The sequence below is a fragment of the Misgurnus anguillicaudatus genome, chromosome 17, assembly GCF_027580225.2.
Source record: "Misgurnus anguillicaudatus chromosome 17, ASM2758022v2, whole genome shotgun sequence".
Lineage (NCBI taxonomy): Eukaryota > Metazoa > Chordata > Actinopteri > Cypriniformes > Cobitidae > Misgurnus > Misgurnus anguillicaudatus.
Window position 1 is genome coordinate 5,620,592 of NC_073353.2, and position 23,375 is coordinate 5,643,966.

The 23,375-nt window shown below is 38.3% G+C and overlaps 2 protein-coding genes across 6 annotated transcripts in view; one reads left to right on the forward strand and one right to left on the reverse strand.

Moving 5' to 3' along the window:
- adam23b (ADAM metallopeptidase domain 23b) overlaps window positions 1–3,679 on the reverse strand; it is a 58,617-nt gene extending 54,938 nt beyond the window's left edge. For all 4 annotated transcript variants that reach the window (XM_073854879.1, XM_073854878.1, XM_055214936.2 and 1 more), the window contains exons 1-3: window positions 3,413–3,679; window positions 2,375–2,586; window positions 856–932 (exon numbers count right to left, since the gene is read on the reverse strand). In XM_073854879.1, coding sequence (XP_073710980.1) covers window positions 856–932; window positions 2,375–2,586; window positions 3,413–3,488 — 365 coding nt within the window. In that variant the 5' untranslated portion in view covers window positions 3,489–3,679. The remainder of the gene's footprint in view (window positions 1–855; window positions 933–2,374; window positions 2,587–3,412) is intronic.
- An 11,781-nt stretch (window positions 3,680–15,460) lies between these two features.
- cmklr2 (chemerin chemokine-like receptor 2) lies at window positions 15,461–23,142 on the forward strand. 2 transcript variants are annotated; one of them, XM_055216004.2, is made up of 3 exons: window positions 15,461–15,593; window positions 17,123–17,207; window positions 20,542–23,142. In XM_055216004.2, the coding sequence occupies exon 3, from the start codon at window positions 20,543–20,545 to the stop codon at window positions 21,608–21,610; it is 1,068 nt and encodes a 355-aa protein (XP_055071979.2). In that variant the 5' UTR covers window positions 15,461–15,593; window positions 17,123–17,207; window position 20,542; the 3' UTR covers window positions 21,611–23,142. The 2 variants fall into 2 exon arrangements, with proteins under 2 accessions (XP_055071979.2, XP_055071980.2); XM_055216005.2 differs by lacking the exon at window positions 17,123–17,207 and having other exon boundaries at window positions 15,471–15,593.
- The last annotated feature ends 233 nt before the right edge of the window (window positions 23,143–23,375 follow it).

Genomic DNA, 23,375 nt, shown 5'->3' on the forward strand with positions numbered 1-23,375 from the left:
ATGCTGCACGCATCAAAAGGTTTTTACAAGGGTTGAATGACTGACATCTCATCTTTTAAACCACAATTTGCACTTACATTGTGCATTCCGCACCCGAGTCCAAGTGAAACACGCCCAAACCCACCTCTCCAACCAGGCCAGGGCCAATTAACCAAACCACGCCCAGGCACGGTATTGAGCGATCACATTACTCAAACAAACCAGGTTTTGGGGGTCGAACGGACTCGGGCACGATTTGGTTTAGACAAGTACTTGAGTAAGAATAAGTTTAGAGGCACAGTAAGGGGCAGATCACACCAAAAGCGTTTATGACAGTTGCAGGTGCCTTTTTTTAATGATATTTTATGCGTGCCGAGCGCCTTGCGTTTTTTGTCGGCGGACACAGCACAAGCTTTTGAAGGAGCGCTGAGAGCGGAGAAGCGCCCGACGTCATTTGCGTCTTTTCATTGTCCAATTGAATGATGGGAGAGGCGGGCCTTACGTTGTGGTGAGGGAAGTTTACAGTTGCTTTGAAGAACCGGAATCCACTCGCTCACTCTCTCCTGTGTTTGTGCATCTCTCACCCTCAAACAAGGTCAGAGCAAGCGCCCTCTTTTTAAAGTTTCTGCTAATATGACAGTTAACTGCAAAAGAGCGCTCACGCTTCAATATTTGATTGACAAGACAGCTGACTCGGTGGTTGGTTAGCAATATAAAAAGTCGCGTCACACTGCTCTTTTTTTTAAAAAGGCAGTGCATCACGCCTTGCGTTTCCAAGCACTTAAGGGCGTTTGGTATGATTAGCCCCTAAGGCTGTAGAAGAGTAACAATGCAGTATACCCTTCATAAATAACAATCTGGTTGAGAAATACTCACTTGTTTAATGTTAGGTCCAAAATGAATTGGGTTCCAAAGGCGTGTAGTTGAAATGAAGCCTGAGCGAGATGAACCTCCTGTAGTGAAAAAAGAAACAAGGTAACCAGGAGTTAAGAGATCATTCGTTTCGCGTTGACGTGCAATTACAAATGCAGACCGCTAGTAGGCAGTTTCCACACGTGTAACCCACAGAAGCAGAGCAACAGCCAAAGAAGAAGCAGCTTGTCCAGTAAACCCACAAATGAAGAAGAAGCTTGTGTATGTTATTTAAGAAGATCAGCAGTGACGGAGTTAAAAAGACTTTTATTGTTAACAGTTCTCTACATGGCCCATCTTGGAAGAGGTGCATGTCAGGCTACGCCGTAAGCTACGGCGTAGGGTTCGCATCCCTGCGTAGGATAGCTATGCAGAAGCCCATCTTACTGTATGTCCTGTCAATGGGTAGAATAAGAGAAGGACATGTGAATGATTCTGGCTGCTGTGGGACTTCACTTAACACAGCCCAGGAAACAGATTTTAGTTTGATCCAAACAAGATCACCACACATTTAAAGGGGCCATGGCATGAAAATCTGACTTTTTCCATGTTTTAGTGTTATGATTGGGTCCCTAGTGCTTCTATCAACCTAGAAAATGTGAAAAAGATCAACCCAGTAACTTAGTTTTGGTAAACCATTCTCTACAAGCACATACAAAAATAGGTAGTTGAAATTTGGCTCTCCTTATGATGTCATAAGGAGCTCTTATTATAATAATACCACCCCTTAATCTGCAGTATCCAACCACAGCACTGCCATTTAGTGCAGAGAAAAGCACAATTGAGTTTTAATTGCAACAAATCACCATCATTGGGATCAGTGTTTGATCTTCATCCGCTCATTTCCATTTTAAAGGACACACCCAAAACGGCACATTTTTGCACACACTTACACCTAAGTGCCACTTTTAACATGCTATAATAAATTATTTATATGGTATTTTGAGCTAAAACTTCACATATGTGCTCTGGGGACACCAAAGAGTTATTTGACATCTTAAAATTCCTTTAAGGAATGAGATGAAGTGAGATACAGTACTTCATAGCACTTACCTCACAAGCTGCTGTTTTGTTCTCAAGTGCAATATTATTTGTAAAAGCAGTTAAAGCACAAACTTTTCTTCATTTTACTCTATTGTTCATTTCTCTACCTCACTATCAAAGAGCAGTCAGCGTTTCTGATCTCCCAAAATGTAAATGCAGCCACTGTATGTCAGAAAGTTGCACAAGTGGACAAAATAAGCAGTAGTGCTCGTAGGAGGTGCTGGTTTGGATCTGACCTGCATCATCATCTCGATCTCTTTCCGTTTTTCTTACTACTCAATAATTTTTTGTTTCCCTTTACTGGCTTTATAATAAAATTTACATTAAGCCCTCCGAAGACAATAAAGCATTAAACTTGCTAGCATTAAACATAAAGACCCCCATATTCTGCTTCTGACGTATCTGGATCCATGCACATAAGCTGAGTTGTTAAGCTCACCTGTCCATGCTGGTCAGGGGTCTTGACGTGAGTGTTGAGGTCATGGTACGTGCTCTCCGATGCTTCATTTAGGTAGTAGATGAGGCGAGATGGATAAGTTAGCGTGTGCTCAGACTCCTGCGGTCCGCTGGCATTCTGCGTCTGTCGGTCTGCAGTATCACCCTGCTGTAGCAGCAATGACACCGCTTCCCTGGAGGGCTCGCTCTCTAACACTAACAGCACACACAATGCAACTATTACAGTAACGTCAAACACAGCCAAACACATATTGAATCTCAAATAAATAAATAAGTGAAAAATTTACAGTTCTCAAATCACAATCTAACAAAGCAGTGAATGTTAATCTGTTTAGGTTAATAACAATATCATTTTTCCAACAGCCCCCGATAGTCATCCACTATATCATTTTGGATAATAATGTTGTTGCCAAACTCTCAAGTATCTCTCAGATATAGGTGGATTGCTCAGAGGTTTTTAATTACATTTCTGGGAAAACATTTTGATGGATGCTTTTCCCCACACCTAATATACCATCATAGGATTATAGTAGGACCTTTTATTATAGCATCACAGGACATGACACCCCTTCTGTAAACTCTAAAGATTACTACTAGAGTCTTTAAATGAGATTAAGGCTAAAAACAACAAAGGACCCTGAATTCTGGGTGTTTTGGATGTACAGACTTTTTCGCATGCATTATAAGGCTAAAGTGTCTGTTTGCTCTCCATTTAACCTAATCTTATGTTGCTGAGCATCAACTGAGAAGATATCATTTGTGTTTTTTCCTTTACAAAACTCTTAATACAACAATGCAAAAGAGGCAGCTGCATTTCAACACATGCAGCTCATCCGGGAGCTCAGACAATATCAAATAACAGACATTCAGCTCAGTGCGGTGTTTCAGAGCAGAGATGCCCTTGCAATAAAACACATCCCGAACCTGACATCACATTCCGTTATAAAACCGCCTACAAGAACCATGTTTTGCAGTGTAAACTGCGCAAGAACGACACAGTGAGTTAAGGTTAAGTACATACCGGCGGACGCCACGGACGGCTGGAGACAGGACGCGAGGACGCACGCGAGCAAATTTGACAGTACTATCACATACATGATTCATAGCGCGGGATTAACGCGTGGATGCGGTGACTCGCTCGCGGCACATTGTCCTCGATGGTCCTCCTGATGCTGCGGCGCGTGAAGGCGGTGGCGCTCCGCGAGCACGCTCCAGATAATGAGGCTGATGCGACCGCGCGGCGCGCAGGTGCTGTGCGTATCCTCTGCCCACACTGCCCATCTGCTGTCTGCACTTCCTATTTGCATATACGACATATATGACTTATATGTATATATTTAACAGAGCTATAAGACAATTATAGGTAAGATTGTAAAAGCAACGTTTAAGAATACTCCTCTTTGTAGAACAGTTCAATATTATGCTAAAAACCATGATTGGGTAAAATATAAAAACCTTTACGAAAACTAACCATGTTTTGTGTGTGTGTGTGTTAAAGTAACCATGTTTTTTGGTGTAGCCAGTTGATTACTTTTAGAAAAACCATGGTTTAACTACACTATGTTTTTTGGTTTTAACTGTAGTAAAACCATGGTGGTTAATTTTCGCAAGGGAATATAGACAAACCCTACGGGTGGTTTAAATGAACATGTTTAAAGGGCCACCCCCATATGTCTCTAAAATGTGATCCAAAATCTGATCCTTTTTTATTTTAAGTCTATTGGGTTTCTAGGGTGCTCTATGGTTGCTAGGGCATCCCTTACGAAAATTGACCATGGTTTTACTACAGTTTAAACCAAAACAACATGGTTACTGTAGTAAAACCATGGTAACCACAAAATAGCCATGGATTTGACAACCATGGTTTTCAAAAACCATAGTTAAACCATGCCCTGCTGAAAAAAAACAATAAAACCATTACAGAAAATTCTAATGGTTTCCATTAAAATACCAATAGGAACCATTAGCTTTTACCATTAAAACCACTACACTGTACTGTAGTGTGTTTTGGGCCATATTCCATTATAACCAATAAAATTTCCAATAAAACCAATAGAATTTCTGTGATGGTGTCTATTGTTTTTTTAGCAGGGTGGTTAGTGTAGTAAAACCATGGTTGTGCTGATAGTAATCAATACACCAAAAAACCATGGTTACTACACTTTTAACACAATAAAACCATGGTTAATTTTTGGGGATGACTAGGAAGTTGCAATGTTATTATTTACTGGTTGCTTGCAAGTTGTCAAGATTCTTATCTGAGGATATGACCTCACCAGTACTCTGGCAATGTTAAGTTTATCAATGTAATGTTGTTTTTCTTAGTTTCTCGTCCCCCAGTATAACATCAAACAGAAACGACAACAAAGATAAAGAAGTACACAAAATAATTTATGCACATATAAGAACAGAATATAACCAAACATTTTAAAATCAATGGCAAATTTGGCAAAAAGCAAATTTTAATGTCAATGGGACAGAAAATTACACAGTGTGCAAAAACTAAATTGCAAAGTGTCCTAGAGTTTCCTTGGTGGATGGACTGATGATGTTTCTGATTCCAACTCTAACCTGTGCTAAAGCAGACACGAATAAATATTTAAAAAATATTTTCTAGAAGATTTCTTTCCTAAACGAGCAGGTCAGACCCATCATCAAACAAGTGCAAGCGTAACATCATAAATGTGTGTGTCGATTTACCCAACCACAGTTACCCCTATTCATAATATGAGTAGGCCTTCTCAATCTTGTTATATCCAATCTTTCTATCTTTGGATCTAAGTTAATCACCATGGTTACTGATAACATATTAATAATTGATAAGATAAGATTTTAACTTTCCAGAGTTATATTAAAATTATAGTTATACAGTTTGGATGACCCATACGTCTGGATAATCGGCCCCTTGCAGAAATACATGTACATTGTATGCTTTAAGGTAGTTTTTAATTAAGTTAAGTGCCCTGAATATGTTATTTCATGTAACAGATGTTTACATATAGCCCAAAACACAGAATAATAACTGAAATAACAAGAGTTTGTTAATTTAGTTCGAAAAAAGTTGAGAAGTTAACACTCCCCTGATTCTTGATACTGTGTGATAAGTCTCTTGTTTGATTTGAGTCCTTGTACTGTCCACTGGTCTTCAGAAAAATCATTCTTTGAATTTCCAGCATATTCTGCATATTTGATCTCTTTTCAGTAGTGGCTCCTTGGAATGGAACTCGTCCCTTTGCATCAACTTTATCGACTATGAGAAGGCGTTTGAGAGCGTGGACAAAGGAACACTGTGCTGAGACACTACAGAGTTCCGGAGAAGGTCACCAACATCATCAGGAACCCATATGAAGGAATGAGTTGCTAAGTAATCCATGCTCAACATTCCTTACAAATGCCTTCCTAGTGAAAACAGGGGTGAGACAAGGATGCTTCCTGTCTCCGATCCTGTTCCTGCTGGCAATTGACTGGGTGATGAAAACTTCAACATCCGAGTGGCAGAACAGAACACAGTGAACACTGTGGAAACATCTGGACCTGGATTTTGCAGACGACCTGGCGCTACTTACTCACAGGCCAAGAAACACCTGGCACCGTAACCTGGATGCACACTGCAAGAGGGCAGGCTACACCTGGGGGAAGTTAGAGAGAACGGCACGGGACAGAGTTGCTTGGAGGACCCTTGTCGGCGCCCCAGAAAGGGTAGTAGGTAAAAAAAGTAGTGATAGCTCCAACTATGGCTACTGTATAGATACCATCGATCAGTGGTTCCCAATCTTTTTCAGCGTTGGGCCCCCCTTGTGTACGGTGCATTCCTTCGCGGGCCCCCCGAAAGACAATTTGTGACAAAAAACTGTTCTAAAACTCAACATTTTAATAAAAAAACATTAAATTATACAAAAAGTAGTGCTTTTGGTTAGTAGCCTTATTTTTTTTAGGTTTAATTACACAGAAGTCTTGATAAATTAATGTATTTCATAAAATTTCATAAAACTGGGGCCGCCCTGGCACCATCTCGCGGCCCCCAGTTTGAAAACCACTGCCATAGATTCAACTTGGATCGAGCTCACTAGATCGTTTTCATGTCAGGGACTCTATTGTGAGTTGAGCCACAATACAGTACAGAGATGAATGAGAAAACAGCAGACAGGAGATGAAGTGATGTAATAATATTGTAAAGATGTTTTATTGATTAATCTTAGTTGCATTCAATGCTCGGCTTTGTCAATGGTCAGACGGCTGAATTTATCCGACCAGAAACAGATTTAGCAGGTGGTATTATACCAAACACAGTGGAAATTTACTGTCAAAACATTCTTGTGACGTTAATACAAAACCTTGAGATGAAGACCATTTGAGAATCATATCAGCATTAAAAGATAATACACCAACATAAGATTAAACAACATTAAGAAAGCAATGTAAAATAGAATAGATGGAATAAAAATTAATATAATATAAAATAATAATACAAATAAAAATGAATTATAAAATAATAAAATAAATGAATGATATAATTGAATTAATTATAAATTAAATAACGTATTAGATGTAATAAAACACAAGTGTATGTTTCTACTCAGATCTATCAGTAGTGTGGACTGACATCTCTTCTAAAAGCAGAGGAGGATCATTTTCATTTTTTAACTGTGTTAACAAAAACACACTAATGTAAATGTAGCCTGTGATATGGACACCCAGGAGCTGGTGTAAAACTGGTCAAACATTCCGCGTCATCCGCATCAGTAAAGATGGGAGTGTAAGTGTGGCCCTTCCCGTTCATTGGTGGTCCATAATTCATTTTTAAGTTTTCTAGGTGTTTAGAGCAAGACTGCTGTTGGGCACACCATTCCGTCAGGTGCTGAACCTCCTCATTGTAGACCGTTTCATCATCGCCACTAATCAGGCCATCCAACATGGGTGTCAGTACCATTATATGTGGGTGGAACAAGACGCACACTTTTTTAAGACCAATGATATTGGACCCTCTTACTTTTCATCTAATTTAGTCTGTTCACTTGTCAGATCACCATCAGTCAAATCCATTCCACTAGAGCAATGCCCTAATAAATTAAACTCCATTCCACATTTTTTCTACAGCCTAGACTTCCACGCTTCTGCTTCCTCAAATCCATTCCACATGCCTCATTTAGAGTCCAAATAATTTAAACTTAATTTCGTGTAATCATGGAGTTTTCTGCATACTTGATTATGGAGATGGATCTATGCATAGATATGCAGTCATGGGTGATTTGGGAGTAAAGGATTGGGCTCAGTCAGCACCAGTGGTAAGCCAGTGTTCAGGATGAGTTGTGGCTGTTAATCCTAACAGACTGTATAGTTAGAAAGTGCAGCGTCCATTTGCAAATTGAGAAGGGCTGATGATGAGATCAGTATCTTGGGGATGAACTTGGATGGGACCACAATATTGAAGAAAGAACTGAAATCTATGAATAGGACCCTGACACATGTGTTGCTGAACTGATGCACTTGACTTAATAGGCTTGTATGGGCATTGATTTTGCAATGATTTTATAACATTTGAAACAAAAAAAATAATGTTTTGCGCTGATATTTGTACAGTAGTGTATTGATATTCCACCCTTTAGTAGCCTATCGATAGATTTTATAGCAGGGTTCCACAGTAGGTGTCCTGCTGGCCACATCTGATACACAAGAAAAACATTTTTGGCCCGCTAAAGTTAAATATCCTTGTCAAGGATTGCTACGACAGAATATAGCTTCAACATTACTGTAGCTGTATAATTTTAAGTTGATTTTTTTGTACTCGCAAGCTGTGTTCTGTGCGCACAGCAGCACACAGCTGCACACAGTAATCAGAGTGTGCATACTGAGATTTTATGTCTCCCTGAGCTTGACCAAACACATACACGCAAAAATAACTCAAAATATCTCAGCAAATATTCGTATAAACACAATTGTTTATGTCTTATGTGAACATACACAACTGTGAAAGAATCGGATGTGTATCATCTCCCACATGCATTCGGTCTTAAAGTGACAGTAGCGTTATAACCTGCTGCTATTTGTTTCATTAACCCAATAAATCGAATAGGGTTAAACTTGATGATAGCACATGTTATGTCACAAAATTTGTGAAAATGACCAGGTTCTAAGTGGTTAATGTTAAAGCTCACATAATTTTTGCCAATTTAATGTTAATCTTGGTTACCTATAGAGTATTTCATCCTTTATATGTCCAAAGAGTCTTTCGTGTTATCAGATTATTAAAAGACAGAACAGCCTTTCTGTTTTTTTTTTCGAAAAAAGACGAACAATTGAAGGCGTATGGTGGTGGGTGGAGCTCAAAAGTGACGAGTATGCACAGCCATTAGATACTAATCGAACAGCTAATTTCAATGGAAATTAAACTTAAATAAAAACTTTAAAAAAAAAACTATGGCTTACAGTCAGATACAGCCTTACATATATGATCCAGAATCAGATACTGAGTCAGTAATTGATCAACAGGAACAACAGCAGCAACTATTACAGCAAGATGTCTATTTGGTAAATAATCCTTGTTTGTTTATCATCAGAAATGTGATGTAAATCTTTATGTGTTTTTTCTGCATTTGCCCATTTAGGTGTAAATGACGTAAGTGCAGTACAATGAGAACTGAGGCGGAAAATGTTTGCTGCCCCGATTGAAAGCAAAACACTTGAGATTTTGATTTACTTACGCCTGTGGTTGTGACTCCTAAACAGGGTCTTTTAAAGTTGGGACCGCTCCATCAGTTGTAAACAAGTGGCAAATCCGGCGTCAATCTGAGCCTTGTTTGTAAAGCAATCCTCTTCGAAATGCCAGGGAACAAAGAGGGTAAAGGCCCATAAAAGAAAACATGAGGTCAATCAGCTGTAACGGATAACCCCGTTCCAAAAGAACTTTCCGAAACTTTCAGAAAGTTTGGCCCAGAAATACTCCATCTCAAGCTCAACTGCTTTTGTGACACTTTGCTTATGTTAAGCATGAGGGTTACAACCCTTAAACTGTGTAAATAAGTCAGAATGCATGAAATTTAATCAAACACTAACGAGAAAATCACATTAGTAGCTTTAAAAAAGAGCATACTGACACAATGTGCACTTCATACATTTCAATGTGTTTCTTGTCCAGTGACACAAATTATGCCATTAAATTGGAATGGGTTAGATTTTTATTTGTCTGTCAAGTTGTCAATTTAATGTATTCAATTCAATTAAATTTTATTTATATAGCGCTTTTCACAATAGTTAATTGTTTCAAAGCAGCTTTATATTAATATAAGCAGTGAAAAGCTACAGATAGCACAACATAATACACTATAGCATAGGCAGTTAAATTTGCTGCGGCTGTGACTCAACATTATAAGCGAGCGTATTACTAATGTAACGTCTAGAAGAGGAAGCTAGGTTAAGCCCAAGAAGGCTGCCTCCCCGGGTTAAAAAAAACCCCTAGGAGAAAAAACCTGGCCTTTTAGCCGAGGAAATAAAAAAAAGTCCTAGGAGGGAAAAACCCTTGGGAGATATATATATATATATATATATATATATATATATATATATATATATATATATATATATATATATACACATATAAACGGATAAGGGATTAAGCGGAGATTAAGCAGAGATTAAGCGAAGATTAAGCGGGTTCTGCCGGTGATCGTTGGTCAGGCATCAGCTGGGCATCACGTTGAAGGACGGCCAGTAGATCAGAGGTGTGCCGACTTTCACATTTACCGGAACTGGGTCTGTTTGTCGGGGTCGAGGACGAGACAGGGAGAGAAAAACAAAATCATATTAGCGTAGGGGCCGTTCACATGTAATGCAAGTGTCACACAGTGATGTGGTTTAAATCAGCTTAGTTCCAGACAGACTAACTATTGCGGCATAATTATGTTATCCACAGTTGAGGATTTTGCAAATTGGGTGTCCAATGCGAAGGTATATATGGTAACTAAGGGTCACCTTCCGATCTTTAAGAAAAATGAAACCTGTCGACCCGTTTGACTAACGCCGGAGGCCCCACTGTCTTTGATAATGCAGGTTCAGTGGCAAACGGGTCTATATTGCATACTATTCGCAAGATACAAGAAAGCACCAAAATTGCAACCCAACCATACGTGCCAACCTGTTTGACTAAGGCTGGAGGCCCCGCTGTCGTCGTTAATGCAGGTTCAGTGGCAAACGGGTCTATATTGCATCCTATTTACAAGACCATGAGAAAACGCCAACATCACTACCTGACCATATGTGTCAACCCGTTTGACTAAGGCTGGAGGCCCCACTGTCGTCGTTAATGCAGGTTCAGTGGCAAACGGGTCTGTATGAATACAAATAGTGAATACCCCGGGTGGTACACAGCAAAGTTGTATTTTCAGCTGTATTTTACAACACATATTATATATTTTTGATTCAAACAAGCAGTGCAGTTTATCACGATATGTATCATTTTGCAACACACACACACACACAAACATTGGCATATGTGGTTTACGCGGACAATTCCATAGACGCAATGCATTTTATACTGTACAAATAAAACATTTCAGGAGCCTAATGATTTTTAGATTAATGGTTATGTGTCCTTTTAATTGTCTGTCCCTGACATTATGAAATTCCAGGATATCCTGTTATAATGTTGTCCCTGCGGAGGCTCTAGGGAAGTACTGGCAACAGCTTTAGCGTCCGGGGCATTGAGCAGTGACATTTAAGCAGCCCTTTCCTTCCCTGATGCCTGCTTACCTCATTATTTTTTACCAGAGGACAGGCTGTGTTCCGATCACAGAGGTTTCATGTTTAGGCCAAGACACAGTGTTCACTACATCACACCCTGATACTTTTAAAATAAAGTTAAATGGTTTACGCAAAGATAATTCAATACTTTCACCATCAACCAAACTGAAAGGGGTGAATCAGAGCAGAAGCTCAGGCAGAATGCTTATACGGTACAAAGCACAACTCAAAGACTCTATCAAATCTAAATTTTACATTTGGTTTAAAATCCAAAATATATTGTCTCCACGGACCATCACTTATTCTTTTGTGCTGCATACAGTATATACCCCCAGCCGAATCCCCCTATTACAATGAAGACACCTTTACCATCCTACAAGACAAGATCTGCCATTTCCAGACAAAATGCAATGTAATATTGTGTGGTGATCTAAATCCCAGAACTGAAATGACTCAGACTTTCTCAATACAGGGAGACAAATATATAACAAACACCAAGCCCCATCTGCCCTCACACAACCCTGAGTAAGAAAAGTCTCCTATAGAGCTCGGTCAATCACTGGGCCTGTATATAGTGAATGGTAGATTCGTGAAGACTCTTTTGGCTGTTACACCTATAATTATTTTCTGGGTAACAGCGCTGTAGATTATCTCAGAGCATTTACAGTCAGTCCTCAAACACCTCTGTCAGACCATTGTAAAATTACACTATACCTCAAACAAACTCAAAACAATGAAACAACCAGAGTGCGATTTGCTGGGGGTATAGGGGGATTACCCCCCCTCTTGTCTTTATATCCCTACCGCTGATTAATTATTTTCTATACCCCCCATGATTAATGGTCATCAAACGGCCATATAAACTACCTAAAATAAATATAATTTAAAGGTGCAGCGTGTAAATTTTAGCGGCATCTAGTGGTGAGGTTGCGAATTGCAACCAATGGCTTAGTCCACTGCTCACCCCTCACTTTTGAAAAACATAGAGAAGCTACGGTAGCCGCCACCGGATAAACATGTAATTGTCGGAGACAACTTAGTAAAAAAATTTGTCCGTTAAGGGCTTTTGTAGAAAAATGGCGGCACAAAATTGCGACTTCCATGTAAGGGGACCCTCGGTGTATGTAGATAAAAAGGTCTCGTTCTAAGATAATAAACACATAACGGTTCATTATGAAAGGTCTTTATACACCCCTGATAAAATAGTTTTGTATATTATTAGCATTTCTGTCAAGAGATCCTTCTAAAATTACAGACTGCACCTTTAATATAAGTAAAAACGCTGCCACGCAATATTGCAAACAACAGTAAAATCAGGAATATTGTTATCACTTCCACTCCTGTGATAATAGGTGACAGCACGTCTAGAAATATTTCCATTGAGAATGAGACAGCAGAAGCTCCCACAGTTAAAATCGAGGAGAACTTCCAGGATAACACAGGAAAGCATAAAAACATGTCAAAAATCTGTCATCAAACACATTATTTTCTTGGTCTGCCGTCTTGTGCGTTAAATGTTTTTTGTTAAATATTATGAGTATAAACAAGTGTTTTTGCATGTCTGGCACAAAGCATAAAAAAAGAATGCATTTTGGCATGTACAGTTCAGGTTCTGTGATTGCTTTATTACGTTTCTGTAATGGAGGCCAGCTGGTCAGTAAGAGCTGTGCAGTAAAAGTAAACCTCATGCCAGATCAGAGCGGTTCGAATCTCGCTCAGGGCGGGTAGGACTGGTTATATTTCTATACATATTTTATTTCAACAGTTACAAGAAGTAAATCTGGCTGTTAATGCTTTGACAGTAAGTGTAAAAGTATCATAACAACAGTTCGAAAGCTTTTAAATAAAAAACACAGAGTTCCTGACAATCTAGAACTCTGCCATCAATATCATCAAGCTCTTAAAGAATACCAACAAACTAAAAAAAGAAACAATACAGAAGAAATGGGAAGTCAATAAATACAAGTAACTTCTGTAATCATTGGAAAGCTCTTTATAGATCAAAACAGGCAGAACTGGCCATTCGAATATGGAAGACAAACATCTGCACAAAATAACTGAGATAAATCCTGCTCAAAATGAAATAAAAATTAAATTAGATATCCTGAAAGAAAAATACTGTATTATTTTGGTATTCTGCAATGTAATGGACAGAAATATGTAGGACAATTTTAATAACAGTAACAATACAGCATTTAAAATATATTTTATGCTGCTCATACAGTCCTACATTTTTTTGTGTGTGTAATCACAATCATTTATTTATTGTGAAATTATAAAAGCAGTACCAAAATGCTGCTGCAAAATGTGCTGCAACCACAGTATATGATAAATGACAGAGATGTATTAAAGTTATTAATGTGAAATTTCAAAAGTACATCGACTGCAAGATGGCAATGTCGCAAATCTGTTGCAAAGAGCCAATGAGCAGTGGATATCACTGCCGTGAGGAAATGTGTCGTAAAGCTTCTTGAGGCGCAAAATTTGAATTCATAAAGAATGCAAGATTTGACGTTTACGGCCGCTGATGAGAACTGGAATCAAGATTGCTGGATAAAGGGAAAAGAACAGCCCAGTAACTTAGTTTTGGTAAACCATTCTCTGCAAGCATGTGACAAAATAGGTCATTAAAATTTGGCTCCCCTTGTGATGTCAGAAGGGGATAATACCGCCCCTTAATTTTCACTATCGCACCGCGGCCCTCCTGATTTTGCCAAGTGGTTGATGTCCTCAGGGCAACACTATGTTGACTCTGGGACAACATTTCAATCATCCAATCAGATTTCAGAAATAAGTTTACAGTTTGTTTTAAATTTAAGCTTACAACCAGGATTAGCTGTTTCTAGCCCATTGTTTTTCACTTATCATGTCCCTCTGATTTTAGGGTTTGGTTATGGTTAGGGTTGGGGTTTGGGGTGGGTATAGGTTTAATTTAGAAAAATGTTGTCCTTGGGTCAACACAATATGTTGTCCTGAGGACATCTCTCACTTGGCAAAATCAGTTTGAGCATCCAACCACGGCACTGCCATTAAGTGCAAAGATCAGATCATTTGCATTTAAAAGAACACACCCAAAAACGGCACATTTTTGCTCACACCTATAGTGTAAATTTTAACATGCAATAATGAATTATCTATATGATATTTAAGTTAAAACTTCACATGTTTTCTGGGAAGACCAAAGATTTATTTAACATCTTAAAAATGTCTTGTGAAATGTCCATGCAGATGTATAGCAGATGAATAAGGGTTGTAAGGGTTTTGTCTTGTGTTTTGTGTGTTTTGTTGTCAGGTCTTTAATTTTTATATCATGTTCTGTTTTCAGTCTTTTGTTTTGAAATCTGGTCAAGTCACACTTCACTTTGTACTTATAATGCACTATAAATCTGGTTCATTGAGTTCATATCACTGCGAAGTATTGCCAGCGTAACAACTGAATACCGAGTGTTTCATGGTTTGTTCCTTTTCCTGTTCCTAGTTTGTTTTGTATTCCTGTTCTTGTTTTGGATGTTCTGGATTTTGACCTGCGCCTGTTTTTTTGGATTATTCTTTTGGATTGCCCTTTGGATTTGTTTGCCTGCCCTTTTGGGATTATTTAATAAAACCTCTTTTGCATTTGGATTCAAAAACATGTTACATGTGTTTTGGTGTAATTGCAAAGGAGAAAACGCATTTTGTGTGTCATGGCAAACAAACTAAAAATTACAAAATGTTTAAATGATTACAGAAATGTTATTTATTTTAAGGTTGTGTAGTGTAGTCTTGAAACGGTCCGGCATGAGAGTTGGGGCTCTAACAAGGAGATTAAAGGCCATGACCCCTGGCCATGGCGGGGAGGGAGGTTTATTTTACTGCACAGCTCTCACTGACTGTTTGGCCTTCATTACACACAGGAAGATGGAACTTTAAAACTGAACAGCAGAATACCTAAACTGTGTGAAAGATCATAAACTGAGAAAGATACCAAATACAGTTATCATTGTCTGGCCACAAAATAAAGGACATCACAAAGAGAGATGGCAGTCAGAAGAGAAGAGACTTTATTGTGCTCACAGAAAGCTGAAACAGAAGAACCAGTAATTTGTAATTGCCAATGTTTTGGTAATGCTCTACTGAATTTGACAAAGAGAGAGAGAGAGAGTCAGCCAGTGTACAAAACTAAAGTCTTTTAACTATTTGTTTATTTTTAAATTGTCTTGTGTTATAACCACTATTTTGTTTAATGCTTTGGCAATACTGTACAAGTGATCATGCCAATAAAGCTTATTTTAATTTGGGGAAAAAAAGAGAGAGCGAGCGAGCGAGAGAGAGAGAGCGAGAGAGAGAGAGAGAGAGAGAGAGAGAGAGAGAGAGAGAGAGAGAGAGAGAGAGAGAGAGAGAGAGACGCGGCTCTCTTGAGGCGGGTTATAACAACTTTCTCTCAGCTGTGCGAGAAACATTTGGTGTTTGATCCGTCGACAAACGAGGTAAGCTCAGATTTCTTCTACAGTTATGAATGTAAGATTTGTTTGTCGTTTATTGTGAAATGTTTCGAGTTTTTAATCCGTTATCTGCATTGTTAGTCATGTTCAGATAAACCAGTCCTCTTCAGATGACTTTAACAAACATTAAGGAGAAGAGTTTAGTTTCTGCTGTTGTATTTTGTGTGCAGTATGGAGATGTACGTGTTTTTCACATCCAGTATATTATGTTCACGCTTTTTTTAGAGACCCGTGTATGTTATTACTGCATAACTTGACGTTTATTGTTGTAATCTCCTTGCTGACAATGTTAAATGTCAAAATATGACGACATATGCTTTTTTAAATGTTGTAAAGTACCAACGTTACAGTTTTGTATTAGTAAGTTTAGAGACCAAAATATGAATAAAATAATCATTCATGCTTTTAACAGTTGCTTTTACGTTTTTCATTCAATCTTTTTTCTCTTTTCTCTGCGTTAAAATGTTTTCTGTAGCTGCTTTGCAACAATGCACGTTGTGAAAAAACTTAAAAGAAACGAGTTTATGTTTACAAAGCTTTTTTGGTCTACTACGTCTCTTTAATACTGTAAAATAAAGCATTTCATATATACCCACTAACGCGTTGTTCATGGTGGATTTGTACCAACTATTTGTTAATTTATATACAGTTTTTCTACATGGGGCCGTTTTTATAAGACATCAGGCCATCTTTTAAATGATAAGATTGTATGAAAATATCTCTTTCCGTATTGCTAATGTTTTATTAAGTGTCATATGTATAAAATAGCCTTGTTTTACTGTAAACTGTACTTCATCACATTAATATAGGCTATAATTAATACAAGTTAACAAGCATGCACATAACTACTTATAGCATTCTAACATTTCACACTTCTCGTGTCTTCCCCATTGCCCACATCCCCATCCTCATTTCACATTAAATCAGTTTGGAAGCACATTCGGAAAGATCCTGGAGTGCTACATTCCTGTTGAGTCAGAGGGGTTTGAGTTTAGTGACAGATCTGAATTACAAAAGCCCTCTGAAGCAAATACTGGCAGTCTGACCACAGAGACAAACGACCTCCCGAAAGCAAAAAAAATAAATAAACTCAGGCATGATGTGGTAAAGGGACAAAAATGTGTCTGTGTGTGTGTGTGTGTGTGTGTGTGTGTGTGTGTGTGTGTGTGTGTGTGTGTGTGTACCTGGTAATTATCACGTTGTTGTCCCCACAAAGATAGGAATACCAGTGTTTTTGTGACCTTGTGGGGACATTTTGATGTCCCCATGAGGAAACAAGCTTATAAATCAAACAAAATAATGTATCTTGAAAATGTGAAGTAGGAGAAGAGTTTCAGTGATGGTTGGGGTTAGGGGATGGGGTAGGTTACGGGAATAGAATATACAGTTTGTACAGTATAAAATGCATTACGCCTATGGAATGTCCCCACAAAACATGGAAACCAGAATGTGTGTGTGTGTGTGTGTGTTCGGGTTCGGCTCATATCCTCACTGTTTTTTTTCTGTCATTTTAGATCTGGACCACGAACAGTAACAAGGAAAAGTGATATTTCACAAATCTTTCAGTTTAGCTGAAGTCTGTGAGCACCACCCTGTCAGGTGATTCATCCTGTATTTCTTTCGACAGAGTTTGCACTGACCACTTCAGAATCTGGGATCAGTTTAGGCCGTTTAGAGAAATTGTGGTTATAAAATTCTGTTAAATATTTCCATATAGACATTGCAACTGTCTGTTTATAACTAAGTGGCTAGAAAAATGGGGAGTATAATTTATTATTGATTTATAAAAACGGTTAGTTCCAATCCTTGATTCTGATTGGTCAATAGGTGTGCTTTATTCACGATAAAACACTGCTATGACCGCTTCACCCAACGGTTCTATTTAATATCACTGCGCCCTTAGCAACACCCTTAGCAACACATAAACATATAATGAGACAAAGTCTGAGAACAGTTTGTTGTTTTTATTTGAGCTTTCATGTTGTTGTTCGCAGTCAGGGACTATTTTTTCTAGCGGAAGGAATGCTTTTATTGATTTAACTTCATGAAAGTTGCACTAATATTTTTTTTACTTTAATATTGTGTGGTAACCGTTTTATAAAAGCAATAAGGTACTCGAGCCAAGTGCTGTATCGTGAATAAGTAACGGCTGAAGGGGTTGCAGGCACTCCGCTTCGCGTCGTGCCTAACAACGCCCTTCGGCCGTTGCTTGTTCACGATGCAGCACAGCCTCTCGTACCTTATTGCTTACATATTAACTACCTAAACATTCTGAAATATTACAACAAGTAAGGAGCTACAAAAAAACAGTTCCCACTTTATATTAAAGGTCCCATTCTTAACATGTGTCCTCACAATATAACGTGTTCATGTTTCACAGGTAAAAAAAAAACGCAGTATTTTTTACACAATTGACTTATCTGTATAGCGCTGTTTTCACTGTCCTAAAAATGGTCTGATGTCTTCGTTGTTCTATGAAGTCCGTCCTTCAGAAATACCAACCCAGTATCACGAAATTGCGTGACTATTTCACGTATGGACCAGCGTGACAATGTCACGCTTTGCCGCGTTTGAGCGTGAGCATGTCACGCTTTCTGTTTGTGTCACTGTCACGTATTGGTTACTCAACTTTTTTGTCCTAATTTCTTACCATTGTCGCTTCGGTTTAGGGTTAGATTTACATAAAATGACACCCTTACCTAAACAAACTCTAACCCCAACGCCAGGTGACAATTGGTTAAAGTTTAGAAAATATAAAAGAATAAGTATTGTATCTTTTTTTTATAAACCAATACTTAAAGTGACAAATACTTAAAGTGACATATAACACAAGCACCAAATCTAACTCTAAACCAAAGCGACAATGGTTTGAAAATAGGACAAAAAAGTTGAGTAACCAATACTTGACAGTGACACAAACAGAAAAGCGTGACATGCTCACGCTCAAACATGGCAAAGCGTGACAATGTCACGCTGGTCCATGCGTGAAATAGTCACGCAATTTTGTGATATAGGGTTGGAAATACGTATCGAGTTCTGATTGTGTAGTTTGTTTAGTGTGTTGTTATTCAATAGCAGCTTAGCTTGCCGTTAGCTTAGCTAGGGACTGATGTATTCCTGTGGGCGGAGTTTAGTCAAAAAAATGTTCTAGTGATGTCATTAAAGCAGGAAGTAGAGGGCTGTAGTCCAAACCAGCCGTTCACTGTAGACTTTGAAAGGGGAATTCTGTTAAAGGAAATATATCGCCTAGCAGTGAACTTTGAGCTTTATCATTTTACAGGTATTATTTATGCTCTAACAGCAACATTACACACTAACTAGGGTTTAAAAAATTGGATCAGAAAGAACGTGACCTTTAACTCTTTCCCCGCTATTGACGAGTTAGCTCGTCAATTAAGAGAAACTGCTTCCCTGCCAATGACGAGTTTTTACAGTAATTTATAATTACGCTTTTATCCAGTAGGTGTCGCTCTTACCTAATTCATAAAACATTGACACATCCACTGATTTAAAAACACTAAAAACTCTGAATCTGATCTCTAACAAAAGTCCATTACCAAAAAATCAATTATCTCAGCTTTTTGTTTAAAAAAAATATTTTTGAAGAAACCTACTCATATTTTGATAGCTGATAAAAATTTGATATCATTTGATATATTGTATGTTTATATATTTATAAAATAACATTTTCTGGAAGGCACCCTCAGATTCCAGATTTTTGAATAGTTGCGCATTTTGGACAAATATTGTCCTTTTCTAACAACCATACGGTTTCAATGGAAAGCTTATTTATTCAGTGTATAAATTTAAAGGGACACTCCACTTTTTTTGAAAATATGCTTATTTTTCCAGCTCCCCTAGGGTTAAACATTTTATTTTTACCATTTTGGAATCCATTCAGCTGATCTCTGGGTCTGGCGCTAGCACTTTTAGCATAGCTTAGCATAATCCATTGAATCTGATAAGACCATTAGCATTGCGCCTAAAAATAAAGAGTTGCGATATTTTTCCTATTTAAAACTTGATTCTTTTGTAGTTACATCATGTACTAAAAATTAACAGTTGTGATTTTCTAGGCAGATATGGTTAGGAACTATACTCTCATTCTGGTGTAATAATTAAGGACTTTACTTCTTTAACATGGCTGCAGGAGGCGTAATGATATTACGCACTTACCTAAAAAGTCCCATTAGTATCTTTCAATATCATGAGGACTATTTTCAGGCACTACGTAATATCATTGCTATGCTAAAAGTGGTAGTGCCAGACATGGAGATCAGCTGAATGGATTCCAAAACAGTAATAATCAAATGTTTAACTCTAAGGGAGCTGGAAAATGAGCATACTTTCAAAAAAGTGGAGTGTCCCTTTAATGTATTTAAAGGTGCAGCGTGTAATTTTTAAAAGGATCTCTTGACAGAAATGCAAAATAATATACAAAAACATATTATAAGGAGTGTATAAAGACCTTTTTATAATGAACCATTATGATTTTATTACCTTAGAATGAGACTTTTTATCTACATACATAGAGGGTCCCCTTACATGGAAGTCACCATTTTGTGCCGCCATGTTTCTACAGAAGCCCTTAATGGACAAACTTTTTTACAAAGTTGTCTCTGTTGATGACATTTTTTTCCTGTGGCGGCTACCATAGTTTCTCTATGCGTTTCAAATGCAAGGGGTGAGCAGTGGACTGGACCGTTGGTTGCAAATCGCAACCTCACCACTAGATGCCACTACAATTTACACACTGCACCTTAAAAAACATTTGTTCTTACATAAGTGCATAATAGGTAAAGTCACCTAATATAAAGTGTTGCCAAAAAGCAGTTTGCAAACAGAATTCACAGTTTATATTCACAAGCAGAAGTTTTATCTCATCGCAAAGAGAAGCTCAAAAATCTCATTTGGTTATTTCATTTGACCACAGGATGTTGAACGAAGAAGACATGGATTATGGAAATGCCACATATGAATACTTGGAATATGGTGTGGAAGAACCCAAATCAGAAGGGTACAGTCAACGAGAAGGTCTTCACATTGCATCGGTGATCATCTACAGTCTGGCCTTTACTCTGGGTCTCATTGGGAATGGATTGGTTATCTGGGTGACCGCCTTCAAAAGCAAGAGGACCGTGAACAGCGTTTGGCTGCAGAATCTGGCCATAGCCGACTTTGTGTTCGTGCTTTTTCTGCCGTTCTCTATCGACTATGTGCTGCGAGACTTTCATTGGCTCTTTGGGAAAACCATGTGCAAGCTGAACTCGTTCATCTGCACAATGAACATGTACGCCAGCGTGCTTTTTCTCACCGTCCTCAGTTTGGATCGCTACATCTCGCTGGTCCACGCGAGCTGGTCGGACAAGTTCCGCACCCTCCGTCGGGCCTGGTGGGCGTGCGCGCTGATTTGGATGGTGTCGTGCTGCTTAAGCTGTCCGGCTCTGATATTCCGGGATACGATCTTACATAACGGAAAAACCGTGTGTTTCAATAACTTTCACGATACGAACGGGCACATCGTGGCGATGAGACACATCGCCATGGTATCTCTGCGTACGGCTGTCGGTTTCCTTCTTCCGTTCGCCACCATCACCGTTAGCGGCGTGCTGCTGGCCTGTAAGATGCGCCGGTCCAATTCGGTGCGCTTCTCCAGTTTCTCACGAACCGTCTCTGCTGTGATTCTGGCGTTTTTCCTCTGTTGGGTCCCGTTTCACACCTTCAGCCTGATGGAACTGAGCATGCACCACACCAGCTCCCTGCACTCGGTACTAAGGGTGGGTTTTCCCCTTGCCACCAGCCTGGCCTTCTTCAACAGCTGTGTCAACCCCATCCTCTATGTGCTGCTAACCAAGAAGGTTCGAAAGCTTATCCAGAGGTCGTGTCTAACCTTCACTAAGACCTCGCTGAGAGAACTCAGTCAGTCATTTTCTGCTACAGAGGTCGACTTGTCGCCGCCCAGCTGTTCACCTGACGAACTCTCTGCAAACTCATCAGTCTGACAGAATTACATGTGTCACTTTAAACTTAACTGGAATAACTTTTCATTGGTTAAGGGGGACGCAGGTTTTGTAATGTACTATTCTTCACACAATACATACACCAAATTTGATCTGTTTCATATGTATTACAATTAATAAATAAAATATCCTCTAAACTTTTATAAGGGAATAAATGTACTTTACACTTTACAAATGTCAAAATATTTCTACAGCAGACGAACAATATATTATCTTTATTTTAAACAAAAGTTTATTTACTTGCTTTGTCACTTGCATATAAATTAAAATAATAAAGGTAGTAATACTGTAAATTGCTCACGTTCATTTCTTATGCATGAAGCCATCAAGGCTGTCAGTTTTTCCGCTCAGTGGTTTGTTGATCCAACACCTCATTCCACAGATGCCTCAGATCTTCATCATTGTAATCACTTTCCCACGAGCGCTTGTGAGGTAGACGATGAAGCAGAAAGTGTCCTTTTTCAGAAGTGCTGTCCCATTTGTGTATGTCATGTTTTCCTCGCTCGAAATGAGTTTTTTTATTCAAACACAATTTCAATGCATAATACTGACATAAATAGGTAACTCTTTGACATACTTTTCTTTTTGAAAACACTCAACTCAGTTAAGACGATTAACTACTTGCTCAGTTTACTTAATCCATTTGTGTTGGGACAACATTGACTAACTGAAACTACAAAGCGGAGATGCTTTGCTCTCATGACAAATTAACACAGTAAATGTTAAAGGGCACCTATTGTCCGATTCCCGATTTTACATTTCCTTTGATGTGTGAGTGTGTATTAGTACATGTTAACGATATGCAAAAGGTACAAATCCCAAAGTAAACGATGACGAGATTTACTCCAACGTAAATTTCTTTTCTTGGACTACAACAAAAACACGAATTGTAGGCAACAGTTTACTTCCTGGGACTGTTGATGTAGACCAAACCGACATTATCATAATTCCTCCTGGTTCTGACTCACAGCCTGTAAGTCTTTTTTTATATTTAAAGACTTTACTACTGATTAACCCTCATAAGCCACTATTTTCCTGTATACGTTATAGTTCCATGGGGGTAAAATGACCGAAATTAAAAGAGTGATTAGAAAAAAAATATAAATTTTTAATGATACAAATAATATATAATTTTTTTGTTTACTTCCCATCTATACATTAATGCTGTGTTTTGGGAGATATGAACTACTTTTATACCCGTTTACCACTCAATTCCTCACCAATATCAAATTTTTATTAAAAAATGCACATGAATTATGATCTAAATTTGATTTAAATTGTTTTTAGATATTGATCCAGATGTTATGTGTTGAATTCGGCCATCTGGTGTTTAGAAATAAACAGAAGAATTACAGTTTAGGAAATAAATCATTTCGACCAGCAGATGCCCATAGAGACCCATTCATTTTACTAGATGTGGCCAACTGCTTACATTACTACTTTAGTGATACATTTTTGTAAATTCATGTATATATAAACATTAGAAAGGACATTAAAAATAAGTAATATTTCAATTTTTTTTTGTCATTTTTGATGCATTTTGAAATGTCTGTTTTTACAAAATGCCACAGAAATTTGACTGAATGTAAGTATATGTGTGTGCGCATGTCTGTCTGTGTGTGTGCGTGTTTGTGTGACTTTGTCTTTCTGTGTCTTTGTCTTTGTGTGTTTGTGTCTGTGTCTTTGTGTGTGTGTCTTTTACACTCTTTAGAACAACCAAATCAAGCCCAGTTTTTATATGAATAAT

Excerpts from the sequence above, each read along its gene's own strand:
- cmklr2 (XM_055216004.2), top strand. The coding sequence starts at position 20,543 with ATGTTGAACGAAGAAGACATGGATTATGGAAATGCCACATATGAATAC.